Source organism: Hydractinia symbiolongicarpus, chromosome 14, assembly GCF_029227915.1.
Source record: "Hydractinia symbiolongicarpus strain clone_291-10 chromosome 14, HSymV2.1, whole genome shotgun sequence".
Taxonomy (NCBI): Eukaryota; Metazoa; Cnidaria; class Hydrozoa; order Anthoathecata; family Hydractiniidae; genus Hydractinia; species Hydractinia symbiolongicarpus.
Window position 1 is genome coordinate 14,002,182 of NC_079888.1, and position 20,945 is coordinate 14,023,126.

At 34.5% G+C, this 20,945-nt stretch overlaps 2 protein-coding genes across 6 annotated transcripts; one reads left to right on the plus strand and one right to left on the minus strand.

Annotated features, from left to right (window-relative positions):
- Positions 1–208: 208 nt before the first annotated feature.
- LOC130626066 (uncharacterized) lies at positions 209–5,924 on the plus strand. Of its 4 annotated transcripts, none has more exons than XR_008981804.1 (4): positions 209–942; positions 1,402–2,332; positions 2,498–2,628; positions 2,892–5,924. XR_008981804.1 is itself a non-coding variant. In XM_057441173.1 (2 exons), exons 1-2 carry the CDS (start codon positions 856–858, stop codon positions 1,987–1,989), a joined length of 675 nt encoding a protein of 224 aa, XP_057297156.1. In that variant the 5' UTR covers positions 209–855; the 3' UTR covers positions 1,990–2,383. The 4 variants fall into 4 exon arrangements, 1 of the variants encoding a protein (XP_057297156.1); XR_008981803.1 differs by having other exon boundaries at positions 3,433–5,924; XR_008981802.1 differs by having other exon boundaries at positions 2,498–5,924.
- Positions 5,925–7,321: 1,397 nt separating this feature from the next.
- On the minus strand, positions 7,322–20,533 carry LOC130626061 (interferon-induced very large GTPase 1-like). Of its 2 annotated transcripts, none has more exons than XM_057441168.1 (4): positions 20,245–20,533; positions 13,547–14,175; positions 8,466–13,406; positions 7,322–8,039 (listed from the first exon to the last, which is right to left on the minus strand). In XM_057441168.1, exons 2-3 carry the CDS (start codon positions 14,159–14,161, stop codon positions 8,478–8,480), a joined length of 5,544 nt encoding a protein of 1,847 aa, XP_057297151.1. In that variant the 5' UTR covers positions 14,162–14,175; positions 20,245–20,533; the 3' UTR covers positions 7,322–8,039; positions 8,466–8,477. The 2 variants fall into 2 exon arrangements, with proteins under 2 accessions (XP_057297151.1, XP_057297150.1); XM_057441167.1 differs by having other exon boundaries at positions 7,322–8,006; positions 20,245–20,532.
- Positions 20,534–20,945: the final 412 nt, after the last annotated feature.

Here is a 20,945-nt window from a genome sequence, read left to right on the forward strand (position 1 = left end):
AAAATAATCACTTTGATTCGCCACTTTTTTTAATTGTATCTGAAAATACAAACAGTTGACGAAATATAATCGTAACAGTAACAACAAGTTTATTTCGATGACGAATCAAGAATTTGGTATGTTTCTGTGTAACATTCAGAAGAAATAGCTAGCTAGATCAAAAAAGTTCAAAATTTCTTTTACCAGAAAACTTGATTTAAAAGCGCTTATATTGAGTTACTTTTCTGTTGTTTTCAGTTGTATTTGGGTATCCAATATAATATCTAATATGATTTAAAATGTTGTTTGTGTCCTAATTGCTTATAAACTTTTTTCTACTATCACCAAAACTGATGTGGGGCTTGTGCACAAGGTTGATACATACGGTAGGTAGCAGAAAGTATAGGAAGAAAGATTCTGCTCTGGTAATGAAATGCTTCTTTCCACGCGCTTCTAGCACGCAAAAACAACATAGCGAGATGAGGGTTTTCTTGCACTTTGAAAGTGCTGAGTACGATTTTTTTCTTCTTTCGTATTTCGATAGTTATTAACCATCTATCCATAGCTGCGGTTAATTTCTTTGAATTTGTAGTTTCGACATGACGTTTTTTTTTATTTTTAACCATCGCACTCTCCTGCGAAAAATACAACTATTTATTTCACGTGTTTTCTTTGTCAAGGACGGAGGAGAGCGGTCATAAAAATATTTCAATCATTAATCAAGCAATTTATGTATACAAAAAGTTATTTGTTATATAACGAATATTTGCAGTCTAAAGTTATCGTCGGTTTTTAAATTTTGTTTCCTTTCGATATTCTACATTTTGTGAGTGTTAAATAAAAAAATAGAACACTGTTGTCAAAGTGTATACGAAAATGGTGTCCACTGGCAACTGGCTTATCCTTAATGTAATCGTAGAATGTTGTTTCTTTGTTATTGCAGCGAAGTTTGAATCGCCAGAGGTAATTTGTTATGTTGTTGTTAGTGCTTGTTTGTGCCATATTTCAATCTTGTACCCAGCTTTTTTGCTTTTTAAAACGGTGGTTGACACGAAAAAGGAATAAGAACGAGGTAATTCAACCAAAAAAGTCCACCTTACACCCCGTATGCTCAACGCGTTTGAGGACGAAAGCTCGCTGTCTGTTAAAGGGTGTCAATAAATTTTCTGATCCATCACAGCCGCTGTTTGTTCGCATGAGCAATTGATTTATAGATATTAGAATAATTGAAAATGTATGGTGCATCGACTCGTGTTCATCTCACTAAGAGATGTTATCGAAACAACCTTTCTCGTCTTCCGGTTTTCTTCCCCCCGTCAACTATTCGTTAAATAAGTCCTGCCACTAAAATTAATGAATTGCTAAGAAGATTTAGTTATTATTGTAATTTCTTATAAGACATGTTATTCACATTTTTCGTAGGAGGCGGCTTCTAACAATTGGCTATATACTGTATCCTATCTGTGTTTATTTCTTGGTTTGTGTCACACATTATATGCAAAACAACAAGAAAAATATGCAGCCGAAATTGAAAAAATAAAATTGACCAATCAGCTTCATTTTGTAAAAGAAGAATTAAAGTTCGAACAGTTGAAAACTGAGAATAAACATTTGCTGGAAGAATTAAATGTTTTGAAGAAATTTAAAAGTATTCAATGTGCTTCTGTGTCAACCATGACAACAGACGACAACATCAATGGTGATAACAAGATGCAACAAGAGGACAGCGCAAACTTTGCCGTCCGTGTAAAACAAAGACGTACGCATAGACGAAATACATCAGCTTGTAGTGGAATTTCCTTTGCCAGTGAAAATGAGGACCTAACGGCTTTTAATACCGTCAGAAATAGCCTAAACAGTGTTGGAACTGCGACAGCTGTAAGTCGTTATCTTAGCTCGCTTCCGGCTGACGGTAGTTTTGACACGTCTGTTCAAGACAGCGGTATTGACATCTCTTCTGATTTTAATAATGACACTTCTACGCAACTTCTAAGCACAGCAATAGGATAGAACTTCCGAACTTAATTGTTGTTATTTTAAAACGTCTATGGTCAAGTTCTTTCAGACAGATTATGTAAACATATGATCACGTCGGCGCTCTAAAGTAACAACGAACTACAGTAATTGAGAATTTGGATAAGTGGGACAAAGAAGAAAAAGCTTCGCCTATGTAGAACTCCCAGTGCAATGGCTTCAAGATAGAACACAGAAAAACTTGAATTCGAATACACTATTGAAAAAAGTATAAACACTTTATTCAAACGTAGATCTTTTCGTGTGCGGATCGATCGTGGAACGTCAGCAGGATGTCGCAAGTTGTACACAAACAAAAATTTACTTCAACAACTCTAGGGTAAAACCCACTTATTTATTATTGATTGATTTATTGTATATAAAAACAAAAGAAATATTTTACACGCATTACTTAATAAACTCTCTAGCGTAATTATTCAACTTTCAAAAGTGTAATTATCTAACTTTCAAAAGTGTATTTATTCACGGTTTTTCTGTATTTTAGCATTCAGTTGTTGTTCAAGTTACGTGAGACATATGATGAGAGAATTCAAAGTTTCTTTTGACTAATTTTCAAGGCGCCAAATGAAAGTTTCATTTCAAATACCACTTAGTTTGGTTCATGCACACTCTCAAGTAAGCATGCGGTCATCCAGTACGTTTATTTATTCATTAATGTATATCTGAATTTTGTATAATCACAGTACAAAACAGTTTTGGTTGAAATTAAGGCAACAAGTTTGGTTGGATGAGACCAATCCTCGAAAATGAAACGAACCAAATCCAATTTATTATCAGCGTTTTTTAAATACTTCCTCCACTGTTTTGTCCGTTTCTGCTCTCTTCGATCAATTTTGACGCGAATACTTCCCGACATCCCTCGTCTTGATCTTTCATAGCTCTTGATCGAATTAACAATATACTGATCAGTTACAAAGTACACTTTGGATCCTTGGCATTTGAGGATTAGACGAAAATAAAACTCAGAGACATCTCCAAAAGTAGCGAGCTTAACATTTTCAAGCTGTTGGAAGATAACCATGTCATGTATCCGTCATGTATCTTCGCTGATTTCCGTGGAAATTCTTGTGTGACGATGGAGGCTGATGATTCGATTGCACCCAAAAATTGTAACGACATTGCTCAAGTATACATGATAAGCGTTGAGATTGAAATTTAGAAAAAATTGTGGAAAACATTAACGTTTATGGTGGGATGGTTTACCGTTTTACCTAATAGTTTCGACTTCACCGTTTTGACTAAACCTCCATCGGGTAGACCACGAGACCATGGTATGGGACCGAGAGATAACAATAAAACGTGTTTTAGCGATATCTCCGGTCTACTTTTAGCAATAATAAGCATTCTGGCAAAAATGGTTCTTTCAGCTGCAATTGTTAAAGACTTTTCTTTAAATTTGACCGTTTCTTTCATTTTTAGGTCGTGGAAGGTCTTCAAGGAAAGCCGGCTGATTGGAGCGTAAAATGACATGAAGGATGACTTGATGTAATCTGTGAGAAATATATTGAAAGCTCTTTCGCTTTTCGCCCTTGCTTCCAATAAGTCATTTTGTACTTCTTTGGTCGCTTCAACACCGGAACAAAGATTTACCAACGTTTCTTTTTGCTCAAAAGGATCACTCCAGCCCGAATTCTGGATGGACCAAGATCTCTCGGAACTAAAGGTTTATTATGTATGCACAGGTCATCTTCTAGTCTGGAAGCAGAAGAGGGCGCGACGTGACTCGTGAATACCCAACGTTGAACCGTCCCAGGGGATGTGCTGTAGTCCAATTCGGGATTGCTTGGTTTTCAGCATTTTTTTGCATTCGAAAAAGAATCCACAGAAAGTCAAACTTCCATGAAACGCTGAAGCTATGACACTCTCTATTATCGAAGTTAACGTTTGACAGGTGAGTAGGGTCTGTCCTTTTCCCGCTTAAGTAAGGTGTCATGGTTGTTGGTAACACATGGAATGGTCTGCAGCTGCAATTGATTGTGTCGGTCACTATTTACTTGACGAAGCTGGATAACAATTCCATTGGTGCAGTGCATAGATACACCAGTTAGTGAATCACGGTTTATGTCATTGTTGTCCCAAACAAACGTAATAAAAGATGATGGTTGCACATAAGATGGACAATAATTTTTTAGGTATTGATTTTGCAATTCGTCGTTAGCTAGAGCTGTTTCTAAAAAGGCTGTTTCATCGTAGGAAATGACATAACAACAACGATTAAGCCAAAGCATGAGTTGCTTTGAACCTGTTTTACGTTGTGTGCAAAGAGAAAGAAGAGTGTGCTTTGATGTTCGATGTATCCCATTAGTTACGCTATAAATGATGTCCTGGATTATCGACTGGACGATTCGTCTTTTCTTTTCAGATATTCTCGAGTTCCTGCTTGTTACCAGCGATGTTATTAAGTTGTCGAGTAATGGAGATATTGAGGTCTTATTTCTAATCAGTTCATATTCTTTTGATGGCCATTGTTCATAGGTTAAAGGCATAGTTTTTATCTCTCGGCGTATTGCTGTTGCAATGCTGCCAATAACCTTCTCTTGTGTTGATATTTGTTAACTTTCTTCCATTTTTCGTATTTTACGTGACATTATGTCGATAATCTCTCCCTTTGGTACATCTGAATTGAAGAAGAAAGAGTGTACACCGTCTTTTGGTATCCAATGCTCTATACGTTCACCAAAATGTTCCAAAACTGCGTTTGTAAGGATTCTTACTTCGACTGTAGACGGTTCTTCGCACAAAACTTTGTATGTTTCTACTAACATGTTAGAATGCAAAATCTCTTTATTAACAATAACGTGCTATTCGACAAACTGAAGCAAACGGTTGATATTAGTTGTTTGTAGTTTGGTTGCTGTAACCTTGTGCGTTGGTCTTGTGTAGTCGCGATAATAACTTTTATGGTATCGCAATCCCATCGCCACTATATTCTTTCACTCTATCCCGGCAACGTGCACAACTAATCTTGGAATGTCGTTTTTGTGCAAAGCATTACCTTTAAGTTTATTAGCTGCATCTTTAGTGAGACAAAGCTGTGGTTTCTCATAGCCACTTTTCGATGTATTGGTGTTTCGTTTAAAGCATATGCAACACTCTTTATCAGCAATAATTTCACCTGTGTTAAAAAGGGCGGTAATAAATAACAGTTAACAAAAGTTTATATGCATTCGATTAGTGTGGACAAGACATAATTATCAAAAAAGTCTTCGTGAAGGATAAGGTGGGCATTGAACACTGACAAACAGAGCACATTTTTACAATGAAGTTTTGTGTTTAGTGTGTTTACTAGGCTGTAAAAATCTCTTTACCTGACAGATTTCTCTTACGTCCGATACACGTGATTGTTGTATTTCTGCGTCAGTGTTAACTTCTGAAATAACATCTCCTCTTTCGAATTTTTGAAGTGTGTGTTTATGGGTGTATAAATAGAAGCATTTTTGATGAAATTTATATTAAAGAATGCTGTGACTTTCCAATAATACGTGAAACACATAATCATTGTATACAGCCTCTAAAAACGTTGTTCCCGTGAACGATATTGCATTGATTGATTGACACTAGACATAAACGGTCACTTTGGAAACTTGAAAAAGTAATTCCATTAATAACTGGCAAAGACAATAATGTACGAGTATGTGCCGAAATGTTTTACGATCTGTAAACAGACCAGTAAACAAACTTTACCCTGTTGCACTGTCAAGTAAAAGGATGCGAATACGTGAAGAAGAGAATTTTGAACATATACAGATTGTATTCATAGATGAAGATGACATTATAGTAGTAAACCGCCTGTAGGGGGAAGTGTGGTTTTAAGACATGATATTTAGTATGTATGTATATGTGTTCCGAATGTGTGTTTGGTTAGTTGTGTTTTTAAAATATATTGAGTTCGCACGTGTTGTTAGTTGGTATGTTTTAAACTCTCATGTTTTTTAAGGGATTCGTAGTTCTTTATATTGATTCTGAAAAAACCTATGGCGCCTGGCGAGCAGGTTTGTTTGGCGGGTTTTTATTAATGCAAATATTTCCAAGACCAGAGTAATATCTCGATATATGAGAAAGGTGAGGACAACTTGGTATAACGACATGTATACTTCGTATAGCTGGGAAAATATAAATAAATGCACTCAGGTTTTTATATGTGTACTTTATCATATTCATGTAACGACTTTGACTGAGTAACACCTCAAGGCCATCATATCATTCAAAGTACCATTTTAAAGGTTATTTTTATTTGGAGTTTAACACGCTCTATGGGGTACTAGGCTTGTGGGACAGATTTTTCGGTCCTTTGAGATCAAGGCCCACTTAACGCAGGTATGTTGTATCTCGTACATAGAAGACAATATTTTACGTCAAATCCATGCAATCATTTTTATCTTTCTCATATTACAATATGACTTACCATATTATGTAATTTCATAAACAGGTGTGATACTCTGCAAGGCACGACAAATACTTCAAGTTACTTGCAGTATCTACTTACAACAATTAGAAATGAGATAGAATAGAAGGACTGTGGTTAGATACAGTCCCGCCGTTTTAAAGAATATCTTATGTACTTTATCTGTAAGACAAAAAGGGTAGAATCAAAATATGGCTAGTAATTTTTTCTGAATTTCGACTAAATTTTCAATAACAGAAAGCAAGAAACCCTGCGGCTTAAACATTCCCGCCATTAGCAACCCAAGGTTCTTAAAAAACCTGCGTACTTTTGAAAGTTAAAGTAGAGGTAAAAAAAAGAGGAATATGTGGAAAAACGATTGAGTAATGTTGACTCTTTTTTTAGCCCCTCGCAATCATTTTACAATAACATATGAAACATAAAATTTCAGTGGTTAAAGTGTGGTGACTTCCCATAATTTTTGTTAGCGTCAGAATGGACAAAATATTATTGATGTGACGTCACGTCTGTTCTTTTGAAATATCCTCAAATGCACTTTCAAAGTCATTTTTTCGCCTTCTTATGCTTTATTAGCTAATTTTAGATATTTAAAACGTTTGAAACAGTTTTCCTTAATCCAAAGTCAATGTTGTAAGGCTAAAGAGTTTTTTGAAAATTCCTATTGCGGATGCTTGCATAACGACTGAAAAAGAAAGCTTCGTTAAACAAGTAGCTAACATAGAAAGACATGTCCAATTTTAAAAGACTCGAATTTGTCAAATTGTGTTCGAAAAAATGTTTTAGATTCGAAGAAACCACAGATCCATTTTGCGCAGCATTTTGAAAGACTAAAAAAGCACTTTCAGTCACGGCAGTGATTTGGCCACGAAATGTTGTGGTCACACAAAGAATAATCCATAAGCGGTCCGCGATGATCTGATTATTTATTTCTGTGTTCAGATTGTCATTGAATTGCTTGACATTGAAACAAAGAATTCTCATTCTTTTAAGTCTAGTTAGCGTGAGTAGCAAATGTGTTTTTCTGCACAGAGCAGAGAAATGAAAAGCGTTATCATTGTTTCAACATATATAACACCTAATATAACAATTAAATATTGTAAAACATCGCTATTCCCACAGAAAAAGAGTGCTTATCCAATTGCAGAGGGGAGATCTTTTTCTTCAGCTAAACTAACAAGAGGCTACCAACACATTTTCAAGTTTATTATCTAGTTTGATAACACTATTTCAGCCGTTTTTAAACAGAAGCTTAGTTGTGAAGACTTGATCTGTTCCTTGTTTTATTTAAAAACGCAGGTGCTCTAACATTAGTTCATTTTTCAGTTAAAACAAATTAAAAATTAGAGAAAAAAATACCAGAATTTTACTTTAATATAATTCCGTACTAAATGCGTTAAAAAAGATTTTTAATTTAAACAATCTAACTGTTTGTTTTAATAATATACTCAGGAAGTCTGTGAACAAGTGCAGAATCGTCACATGTTTTCATTGTCGATTCCTAACAATTCTCTAGCCACCATGAACATAACAACATTTTATTGGGTAACAGATTACATTCGAATTAGAAACCACCAACAATCGTCTTCGCCTGTAGTCGGAACAAAAGATCTTTTGACAGAAACTAATAATTGAATCAAATTTTGCAAAAATAAGGGGAGGGGAGGGACCGGTAAGCTCCCAGGAGCTTCTCCTATATATTTTTCTAACAAAAAGGACTATACACTTTTGTCGAATTACATGCCTAATTTTATAATTCTGATGCTTTGACTTTAAAAGCATATTCATTGAATTGGTGTGTATAAATCGCTAACTAACATGCGAAAATGTCGTTTGGTGGTATTTATGTAACAATTAAAATCTTCTTAATTTTTGACTAGTACTAATTAACCTTGGTTTCACGCAGAGGTCAATTAGTACAAAATTAAAAAAACTGTTTTAACAGCTTGTTTGTTTGTTGCTAACCATAAGAAAATTTTTTACTAGTTTGAAGGTTATTTAGAAAAAAATCAGGGGGCTTCAAGTGCAAATAAACAGAAAATACTTTTACCTGATGCGACGTCTAAATAATATAAACACCGTCCACTTTTTTAGCTCCTTCCACGAAAAACTTTCTTCGTACCAGATTTTGTGCTTCTTTTAATGTGATATTCCCCCATCTACTGACTTCAGCTGGTTTAACTTTAGGAAAAAATATATTGATATTTGGCATCAATTTGTAGGTAATGTATTTCCACATGATCAATGTATTTCCATCGCCAGCTTCAATCCTCCATTTCGAGTAGGGTTCCCCTAGTTTGTGGTAATCTTTAAACTTCATAAATTCGTCACTATCTCCATTCCGAAAACTCCTTTCTGAAGCAACATACTGGGTACATAGTTTTGTCGTAAAAACCTTTGTTTTTTCTCCCTTGTAATGACCAAAACCTTGCGGACGGTGAGTATGACACATGTGAAGGTCTGTTGAAGTAGAGCAGTCATGGTCGCATATAGCTAAACAAAATGGACATTTTGCTTGGCATTCAAACAATTGATCTTTGATATTGTTGATTACAACTCTGTTCACATTGTATGCATCAATTTCTTTTATCTCTTCTGCAAGAATGGCCGTTTCAGAATCTCTAAGCACACTTGTCAGAATTTGAATTAACTCCGAAATTTCAACTATATCCTCCGGAATGTAAACGCATTTAAAATCGGCAAGGCCAATTCCAATATCTTTCAAGGCAGGACATTCAGCGACAACTTTAAGAACGTTATCGTCACTTCCTGTTGATATTTGGTTTAACGAGTCTTCTATTTTTCGTATATGCTCTGACACTTTGGCTGAGATACACTCGATTGCATTAACATTGTGTCTATCAATAACATCGGCAATTTTCTCAGAGAACAGCTTTATAACGTCCTGAAAATAGAGCTTAATTTGATCAGCGTGTTTTTGCGATAAGTTTGGTTCTGAAACGTAATCTAAAATGTCAAGCAAAACTAAACCATGTATGGTTTCTTTCCGAGGAATGTGTTTCTCAATAATCATGTTTGGTAACGATTCGGAAGTTTGAAACTCAGTGAGGTTTTTTATTTCGAGCTCAAACACCTTTTTGATGATAATACGAGCAATCTCTCTGCATCCGATCATCATTTTGCCTTCTTTTTTGAGAATTGAGGTGAAGAGCTGTTTAACTCTTTCTTTTTCTTTCTGGACTGTTTTCTCAAGATCAACTTTATTGAGAAAACTTTCTTGCGCTTTTGAGAAGAAAGGAATTGCCATGTGAGCTGCATGAAAGCAAAACATGATCTGTAGCTCAATACCAGGTTGAAACTCTGTTTGATAGTTCATATCCTGATGAGTTTGTTTCAATACTTCCAACGAATAATTGATGAATTGTTTGGATAACTTTTTGCAAGAGAACTCCTCCTTTTCATCTTGCATCTTCATTTGGATAATATCATTAATAGATTCACACATCAAGTAATCTCTTTCCAATATCTGAATGCTTTTATCTATTAGATTCCTTATTTTTTTACGCAATGCTTCAGGTAATTTATCTGTGTGCCTGAAAGCGTTTTCAACTACATTCTTTGGGTGTTTCCATCTCTTGAAATCAATATGTGACATTTTAACCCATCTAATATCTATTGGTTTAGTGAGATCAGCAAAATTTTCGTTCACTCTGTTAAAGCCATTCTGATATTCAAATTGATCCAGAAGACTGCCTAGAAACTTTCGGTTAATATTTTCGACTTTGTATCGATCTAAAGAGCTTTCTTTCACAACATTGTTAGTGATGCGCTCCCAAAAACCCCTAAATTCCACATCAATTTCGCCTTGCGAGAATTCGCTTCCATGATTCTGTGTTTGCTCACGCGTTAAAAGCATACTCAACGCCAAAGTGCGCGCTTCTTCGTAGAGAGATGAACATGCTTTGGAAATTTCATCTTGCCACGCTTGCTCTTCTTTGTTGTAGTTATGACATTTTTGTAGGCGAGACCTCGCTTCTCTCAACGTTCTTTCAAGATACTCCCTCATAAAGGATATGGTGCGTTCTTCCCAATCCTTAAATATCACTTTGTGGATTATTCGACTGTTGATAAAAGCATGAAATCGGTTTTCTTCGAGTTCCAGCTCTTTATGAGCGCAATCTGTGATATTGTCGACATATTTACCGTAGCGTTCAATAAGGGCTGAAATAAAATCTTTATCCTCACGATGCGAATTTGCATAAGCTTGCATCATTTTACGATATTTTTCAACTTCAGCATTCATTTTTGAAAAAATATGCAGTTTCCATTCACTTCGTTTTTGTTCAATCTCATGTCGGACTTCAAGTTCAGCTTTGTGCCGTAAGCTTAACACATAGTTTTCTTGAAGAACACGGAACCAAATCTCTCCAAGCTTTGTTGAGAATTCTGGAATGGTCATCGCGTCATCTTTTTGCTCTAAAACTTTGAGAATGTAATCACGTAGTCGACATGCAGCTTGGCTGTACCAAAAGTCAGGTGGACTCATTGGAGGTGATCCCTCCAACAATGATGGAAAATAAAAAAAATCTTGCTCAAGTGAGAGATCAAGTATATCTTTAAAGCTTTGAAACCGCGATTCCTGTCCCATGCTTTTTGCTTGTAATTTTACAGTTTCGTCCATTTGCTGCAGAAAGGATTGCCTGTTTGTTAGATTCTTATCAAAAGCAGTACTATCGCATTGCTGGTGCACAAACACGCAATGAGGTTGAAAGTTCACTAGATTCATTCTCATTAGGGCACAAGTGCTGATTTGGAGGAAGTTTTCAATACCTGTAGGTAATTCACCAAATACGTTAATGATTGTCAGATCTGATATTCCAATCACAAATGTAGCGATTTCGTTATCATGCGTCTCACTATCTCGAAATTCTGGTGCGGCTAGACCTTCAGTATCAATAATTATCAGTGCATCATAAGGCCAATCCTTAATCTCCACTGGAATAAGCTGCATAAATGCTCCTCTAGTACACCTTCCTGCACTCACTGGAAACTGCATCCCAAACATAGTGTTTAACAGCGTGGACTTTCCAGTACTTTGGGTCCCCAAAACAGTAATAACAGCTATCCTTGGATCTTTTGCAATATTTAATTTCTGTTTCAGCATTGTATTTGCATTAGTTAAAACAGCGCTCAACCAATCCACTGGAGATGACAGCCCGTCACCATCCATGATTTCTATCGCTATACCATCCAACAGAAAGCGCGCTGCCATTTCAGGAAATTTGGAGTGAGAAAGTTTTAATTGAGCAGTTCGATTATCATTATCTGGTTGTGATGCAATAATTTCATAAATTTGGGCAATCTCACGAAGGACATTTTCTATCCCTACAGACATGCTAATAATAGTATGCATCAAGTTCTTGCATTCTTTTGATGCTGCTTTAGTTTCTTCCGATTCTTCAAGTTTTCCATACTCTGCTTCTTTTCTCTTTTTGTCATCCTCTTCTTTACATTTCTGATAGGCATTCACTGCCACTGTGTACTGTTGACGCAACTGAGTCAGACGCTGTTTACACCATTCATCTAATGAATTCTGAATATTCTTAACATATGCGCTGCAAGCAGAATCGACAACTTGTTCCAAGAGGAATGTAGCAAACTTCTTTATGAATAAAGGAAAATCATTATTCACCAATTTAAACTGTTCTTCCCTTATGGCGATCATTTCATTTGATTTCTGCTTTCTTATTTCTATGTCAGGGCTTCTATTGCTTTTTCGTTGCGCATCTGCGTATGCTTTAACTTTTGATTGTAGGGGTAACAGGTCCTTCCTTGCCTCGTTCCTTTCCCCTTCGTTTGTTTTATCACCAATAGCAACCAGATCTCTTAACATAGTTGACGCTGTATCGTTAGACTCGCTTGCGTATGGTATTTGTTTTGATTCCAATTCAATACCTTCTTCAACAGAGAAGCGATCCATCAGAGGCTTTGGTGATCTTTCTGTATTAAGATAGTCCTGGATTTCTTTCCGCAAGAATGGTAATAATTCCTTTGATTCTGGTTCCACAATCTTGCACCCTAAATTTGAAGAGATATCTCTGAATAAACGTTGTTGTGATTTAAATCTATCTCTTGTAATTTCTGTGATGACCACGATCAATCTTGGATTAGATTCTGTTTTTTTCACTTGATGAGCTATCTGCTCCAAGACCCCTCTGTAATTTATCTTGGTAAACATACTCTCCTCAACAAACATAATGACCACATCTGAATTTGCAACCATGACTGATGCAGTGTCAGCATGACTCAGCGCATCTCCACGAAGATTCAATAATGTAAAAGATTCAGAAAAATCCGCCGGTTTTCCGATCTGTTCATACCACAATGCTTCTACGTTCCCTTCACTTTTGACTCGCACCCTCATGCTTGACATGGCGTTTTTGTTAAAAAAGCCACAACTCCCTTTTAAAGCATGTTTTTTAAAGCCGAGAATATCATTTCCAATGCTTGATTTCGATAGTGATATTTCTCCCATCCTTAACATCGAAACCACAGTGATGTTTGCATTGATGGCGTTACCTTCAACTAAATGGCCAGTCTTTTCAATCCAAGATACTGGAATGTGATGCAAAGATGTATCAAAAAACAGCGCTTCGTCTTTACCTTCCTCAAAGCCGGATACAGATAAAACAGGTACGGCTAATTTACAAAATGCCAGTTTTTTGAAAAGTTTTTGCCGATTTGCAGCAGACGATTTCAAAATAACTGTGTGTATAAGGTCCATCGGATGATAATGACCTGTTTGTTCACCCTTTTCGTCTTTCCATTTGATTAATTGATTGATTGAAGTGTAATCCATCATGATGATCGATTGAAGCAGACGTAAGACAGCTGTTTTTCTATCAGGAGCCAATGTTTCGTGTGTTTCACTTTCAACGATTGTATTTGCATGTGATATAGTCCACATGATGTCTTCATATGTAACGTCATCTTTAATTGACGTGCTAATGTCTTCAATAAATAAATCATCCTACAATAAAGCAAAGTGTTGTATTATGGTGACAGTACCAATCACAATAGCAACGATAACAGCAGCAAGAAGAAAAATAACAACAACAATAACAACAAAGACGACAATAATAGCTGCAGAAACATTAATACTTTCTCTACCTGTTCGTTATTACGACTGGCTTTCATACTCCACTCACTATCCCCATATTCAGTTGAAATCATTAGTTTGTATTCATAATCCATTTTATTCTCTAAATCCAATTGAAATTTAACTATGCAAAAGCCGTGCTTATCCTTGGACACATTTTCAATATTCATGGAACGAGTTGTACTGTTTGATCCCAATGTATACGATAATTCATATAGTCTCTTTTCCGTCACTTCGGAATCCTCATTCCAATATAATGTCGTTTCTGCAGTATCTGTGAAGCTAATGGATACATCTTTGGGTTCCTGAAGTTTGTTGGTGGAAATGAACAGCTCCTCACTCCATCTACTTATAAAGCTACCACCGCATGCTCGTACTCTACAGCTGTAAAGTGTATCATAATCAAGATTTTCAAAACAGATTTTATTCTGTGTTTTATCTTTATGTTCATTTCTATCATGCCATTGCCTTTCATTGTTTTTTTTTATTTGAACCTGATAACTGATTTTAAAGTCAAGTTTGTCAGCGTCGAATGACTTCCAACTTAACGTTACTAAGCGATCACCTCTCAATTCGGAAACTAACTGAAGTGGCTGTTGTATATAGCTGATGTTTTCGAAATCCATCGTCGTGTATCGACCTAGGATACAATATATAGCTGAGATAACAACTTGCTATAAGGAGCGGAGCATATAAAAGAAACAAGGAATTAGCGTATTTATTCAGAGTAACAAATATAAACATTAAACGTACAATGTTAAGTACTGAGCTATATAGTACATATAGTACATGTACTATTTTAATTCAAAAAGTGCTAGGTTTTTTTTTCGGACATATTTTACCGTCCCCCTCTACAAATTTTGGTAGGCTTGTCCAAATTGAATAAAATTTTGCACACTTACAGTGTGCCTCAAAAGAAACAAAATAGTAGCAAAATGTTTTTGTTTCTGTGAGCACCTTTCTGTGACGCGATCGAAAGCTAGAAATTTGTCCGTAATACAACTATCTGCTTAAAATTCAATTACTTTTTTTTAAATTTTCACATTCTGTTATAGCCAAGTATAATATTTAACATATTTTCCACTTCTTACATAGTTCGCATAAAAAATGTCAAAAATTGTTAAAAAAATCCGTTGGATTAATCATGTGCCCAAGATTTACCGAAAAAGATTTTCCATTGATTAAATAACGCTGTGTTGTAAGTTTTAAGTTCTACGGACAAACCTAACTAAATTCTTATACTTTTCGAATTATAAGAATTTCATAGAAATTTTTAGGAATAGTCCCGATCAATAGCCAAGATCTAATGTTCTGAGAGGTATGGGACCTAAAAATTTGGCATGCAGGCGCCTAATAGATAAATACTCTGTAAATCATAGCAAGAAAAAGTTATTATAAAAAAATAAATCAAAATCCGCCTCCACCCCGTGATCGAATAGAGTAAAGAAAAATAAAACTTTAGAAATTTTAAGTTTTCATTTTTAAAAAGTTTAAAATAAAGCAACCTCGATCCCAGCACCTGTAGCGTTTTTGATATGAGGATGAAACGCGTACGAGACCCTGGTACAACAGACTTAATTAACAAATGAGATTGCGTGTACGGCTGTTTTAAATTATGTTAAAAAGATAATTAATGCAGAAGATTCTTTTGCATTTTCTTTATCAACCACAAATATGGTGATGAGCAGGTTTTTATGGTTTCTTGTTTATGAAGAAAATATTTATTAATTTACGTTATTTTTGACTTATCTTGCATTGTTTACAAATTTATCAAAACTTCACAAAATTTTTAAACATTACTTTTGTTCTCTCACTGATGGTGAAAAAGGAAGCTGACAACTCAAATGTATATATTTCGTCAGAATATTTTTTTTGTACATGTACATGTACATGTTTTGTACATGTTTGTTCGCGTTTACAATCAATCAATGATTGGAGCAAGTAGAAGACATATTTTGTCTATCATCAAGCCCCATCTAGTTGAGATAGGTTAAAGAGAGTAGGTTAAAATTAACGTAAAAAAAAAAGAAAAATGTGATACTAAAAATATTGCGAATAATCTAAATCATTAAATAACAAGAAATGTTTTGTGGTTTTCTTACAATGCGTCAACAAGCAAATAGTTTTTTGAAATGGTGCAACGAAAATCCTGTCCTGTGTACGAAAGTAACAGGTACCCTCACCTTTTGTTGGGACACAAATACTTATATATTTTGAAAAAACTGAAAATTTTATTTTTGTTTTCATATGCTAAAAAGTAAAGAAAACTTCCGTGCAAATGCGACTGTAGTGTGTATGCTGACTAACTAGCTAGATGCTGTTGGCTTAAAGATGCACAAACACAACAATGACAACCAATTTTTCTTAAAATGCCACATGTGTCAAAAGATATCTTCTAACAGACTTTTGGGACAAAATACTAGCTAAAGTATTGAAAAATGAATGGAAATAAATTAGAGAATAAAGTATCACTAGCTGTATAAATAAAAAGAAATATATACAAAAGATTATAACTAACTAATATGTTATTGTTTTTAGGCAATGAGAAAGAAAATATTACAACACAACAATAAAGATAATATCACAAGTTAATGATGAAGTACGCAGGCTGTGTGCTGAAACAAACTTAAAACGGTTTAGTGAAATTTTCGGAAGTAATGGAACCTCAAATTAACTTTAAGAAGAAAAACAAGATATTATGGGTATCACAACTATGCAAATTAATACTGTCGTAAATTTAAAAGACAATGCAAGATTTTCTGCCGGAATGCACAAATAAGTTTTTAGAAAAATTGTAATATGAAGAGCGTTATATCATCACTTAAAGCTCATTAATGTTATTTTGTTTCCAATACCTAGTGCTGATATTATGTCCAGTATAATATAATCTTGCTAATGCTTTTTGCCCTCATCGACCAGACCGTCCAAATAGCTGCATATATTCAAATATTCAATGGTCTTCAATGGTAATTGGTGGACTTATATGGTAGATTTGTTTAATATATGATGCATAAACTCCTATACCAAGAGCAGAGGTTGCTATAATAATGCAAACGTTCAGACCTTCTTTTGCAACTTCAAGAAGAATTTGGTTTTACATGGTCTTTGTTTGTGGTGTGTGAAATTGCACAATTATACAATTGCTAGGTGTTATTATCTTTTTAATGTACTTGTTTGTTTAATACATTATTTTTTATAACCTTAATCTGCAACATTTCTACTGCTACTACTACTGCTAATTTATTTTGTAAAGCAGCTTAAAATACAAACGCAGCTAAAAGCTGATGTACACCTACAAGAAATTAATAAAAATTAAAAAAAAAGCGTAAAAAATAAAAACGACTCGTGGAGTATAGAAGGTTGAAGAGCCTAGTGTAAGAGACTAGCTAGAAAGTGCAAAACGAGAGGACTAGTTCAGGATTGTTGCATGTTAGAAAAATAATAATAAACAAATGTGGTGAAATATATGAATATAAAAATATGGCTATGAAGGCACAATATATGATCCAATAAAAATTTTGATATATAAGTAAAAAAGTTAGAAGTATAAACAATCAAATAAAGAGAAAATTTTCCTCAAAGTATTATATTCGAAAGAATAGGTGTTTATTTTATTACTGTGCAATGCAAGATTTGATTTAAATTCAGGATACCTGTCAATGTCTTTTATTTTTTGTCCTCTATAACTAAATTTATGTTTATCCAACATGGTTTTTACAGGAGATATTTCGAACTGATGTTTCTGTCTCGATGTTTCACGTTGTACTTTCTTCACATGGAATCTTGAGCGAATGTTTTCATCATTGTTATTGTGATAGATACTGTGCATCAAATAGGTATGAATAGAGTGCCATCCAGCTTAACGAAGACAATCACTAGTCGGAAGACTATTTGGCAGGCGATAGATAACACGAGCAGATTAAGCGTGTACTTTATCAAGCATTTCTAACATTTTTGGAGAACAATTTCCTCAAACAGAAATATTATAGGTGACAGACGGTATTACTGCTTTGTAATAGAAACTTGAGAGTGTTGTTCTGTTTAAAGCTAGCATCCGCTTTAACTGTTTAACTTTCCAGTTAAAGTTATCTCTGACAACTGTCTGCGTTGCCAACCTTTCTCTTTTTTCTGCGGTATACATTTCTTCTGTTTGGATCGACAGGTTATTGTTAAGGTTCTTATTTCAGATGTATTATGTTTCATTCTAGTCACTGTTTTTCCTGTTATACGGTTGTTATAAATATTCTTTGGTATGAGTATTGGCATAGGTATATATATATATAAAGTACAAAACAGATGTTGAAGCAGTAAGCCTCATCAACACAAGCTTTGAAATTTTTTCTATTTTCATTTAATTTCCTTCTCTTTCACTCAAAATTGCCTCAATGGCCATCCAATACAAATGATGGCAACACACCTTCCCTTTTATTGTTAAAACAGAGATCTTCAAACAACATCTGTACAGCCTATTCTCCTCCTAAAATTTAAATCACGTAAAATGTAGCAAGTCATTCCTATACATCTTCAGGAAAATTCACTTGATCTTTAATAATTGCATTTGGTAGCTAGCTAACAGTTGAAAAATTAAAGGTTTTCCATATGCTTTTGATAAAAGTCTAATGACGTCCTTGTCCTCATACTATTGACTCTAAACATTTGACTTGTTAAGGTGTGGAAAATTTTGGCTCTCTAAAGATCTCTGAATTTTCTTCTACATTGCCAAATGGTCTATCCTTTTATTTTTGCAGCTGATGTAAATTCTATAATATTTATAAGTGCTGTAGTTTTACTATATGTATGAAACACCACAAAATGACTAGAAAGCCACTAAGGGTTGTATTTGTTTTGGAATTTTACGGTGTAGCTATAGGTAGCTCTAGCTGCAAAAATCTAGTAAAACACTTTACAAATTCCGCCACTAAAACACCATCTTTGATCGACACGTCACGCATACATTACTTTTCTCCGCATGCTTAATTTTGGGCGAATTTTAAGTCTGTTGTACCAGGGCCTCGTACGCGTTTCCTCTTTATATCAAAAAACGCTACAGAACCTGGGTTCGAGGTTGAAATTAAAGTTACAAAATGGATGTATTTTGTTGTTATCGGTTGTTATAGCGTTTACGGTAACTATAATAGCGGATCAAGTGTGTAAGATTTTGTTTTTTATCCCTACAAGAGCATTCGATCGTAATAACCCTGTTTTGTCCTTAGCAATTTCAAAGATAGTATCTATATAAACAAGTTTAATTGTAAAGTTTTTTACACCCTCCACCACATATTCCTACTTTGTTTGCTCTTCACCACGCTTTCATGTTCTCTCGATAAAACTTATTAAGTCAATTGATTCGATTTTTATTCACAGAAGTCGTCTAAAAAGGCCATTGTTAAATACCATGGTAGAAAAATAGGCGGATTACGTTATACAAGGAGCAAAAGTATCATCACCCACAACGATTTGATGCAAGAAAACCCTTCAAAACTGTTCTGCTGCTGTGTAAAACTCCGTTCTCAGGCGCTCGCTGATAACATTATCAATACACGCATTTTAATAAGAACACCAAAATTTTAACCAGGCTGGTCATTATTCTATCCTTGTGAAATATTAATAAAATCGAATCGTATCGTGATTTTTTTTAAAAAAATTATATCGCTTTTGCTAACTTGCAATTTATAATTCAGAGAACTATATTGCATTCAAAAGCGTAAATTGTCAATAATTCCATTAATTCAAATATAAGAAGCAAAATTATGTAGAGAATTTGTTCTAATTAATACCATGACAACCAATCAATCAGCCAATCATTGAATTACAGGTAGTTCTTAAAACGCATTATAGAAGGGGAAAATACTCTGTCGCCAGAACTGTACTAGGTTATGTATGTAGTGTCGTAACATTTGATGCGAATATTCGGGAAAATATTTGAAAGCTTATTAAACTGTTCGGTAAAATATTTAAACTAATTTAAACGTAAGGATTTAAACAACTTCGTCCTCGTACCCAGGGTTCATTATAAAGGCAAAATAACTTAGGAACGAGGTTGAAACAACTCTAGTAAATAAAACTGGCAAAAAATATGGAATTATGACATTTGAAAATGGGCGTGGAAGAAAAGGTTAGAACATCGGCAACTTCGTCCCATTCCTCTGGGCTGGACAGTGTTAGCTGAAAATAGAAAGTAAAAATATCAAACAAAATGTGTTTAATATTTATTTGTTAATGTTCAGAATGTTGAAGAAAAACTATTGTTATCACTTGTGATTTGACCAAGTTTTTACAAAAATGACGATTACAGATGTATCTTAGGAAGTTGTCTAATGGAGTGACTGTTCTCTTCGCATGTCTTCCGTAGCTCAAATAAGAACTTTATATGTACTAGAACCCTCTCCGCAGGTCCCTCGTTAATAGTAGTACCATTAGGAACTGAAGTGGCTATCCTATGTAAATAATAGTAATAATAATAAAAAAAGTTATTGTATACACATACGATTAACAATCCTAACAAACTCTCAAAACTTTCTTAACTTCGAAAAAAAATAAAAAAAATTGAAAGTTAGTTCAGATTCAGTAGTGTATTTCCAAGAAACGCTTATGATTTGTTTTTATCATTTTAATTTTTCACGGGAAAGATAAAGTATATAAAATGTATAATGATACAATCTAACTTAAAATTATGAAAAAAATAAATAACAGTGACTGCAGTACTTACTGTTATGTGAAATAAACCTTTCAAAGATGTTTCTAAGAACTTCTTTTCATAGTTGTAAGAGCTAGCTGTTCTGTTTCTCACATAGATCCAAACACAAAAGTTAAAGTTTAACACATAAATCCGTATTTTCAGAATGAACCCAGCCCTCCCCCGCAGAATGTTATCTCATTTAGTATATTGGTTGTTAAAATCATCTAAGAAGGAGTGCAGTGGGATTATGGGATTAACTTCCCTTAATTAGTTTGCAGGTAACATAGCTTAGCAAATAAATAAATAAGGAAAATAAAATTCATTAAATGTATAGATATAATTCGGTGTTATTATAAAACTATTTCTTTGAAAGTCTACTGTAATTTCCCTTCTGACTTGTTGTCCCTTGAACCCAGACCTCCCAGTGTTTTTTCTCCTGCTGTACCTTATTTGCAATAATTTTCGCGCGTACTAATGTTACGCGCATTCGCAAAATTTAGTACAGGAATTACCTTTATAAACGCATCTTTATTTTGCATAAAACCCAGAATTTTACTACAGTGAACCCTCTACAAATCGAACAGCCTCGGGGAATCGGAAACCGTTCAAGTTATAGAGGTAACAGGGAGTTGGGAGCTTTTCCAAGTTTTTTATAAATTTTGTATAAATGACCAATTAAGTGTGTTTCGTTTGGATAACTGCCCGCTGTTATATTGATTAAACATTGTTTT

Excerpts from the sequence above, each read along its gene's own strand:
- LOC130626066 (XM_057441173.1), top strand. The coding sequence starts at position 856 with ATGGTGTCCACTGGCAACTGGCTTATCCTTAATGTAATCGTAGAATGT. Across the intron at positions 943-1,401 it reads CGAAGTTTGAATCGCCAGAG|GAGGCGGCTTCTAACAATTG; the intron begins GTAATTTGTTAT and ends CATTTTTCGTAG.
- LOC130626061 (XM_057441168.1), bottom strand. The coding sequence starts at position 14,161 with ATGGATTTCGAAAACATCAGCTATATACAACAGCCACTTCAGTTAGTT. Across the intron at positions 13,407-13,546 it reads CCAGTCGTAATAACGAACAG|GATGATTTATTTATTGAAGA; the intron begins GTAGAGAAAGTA and ends GCTTTATTGTAG.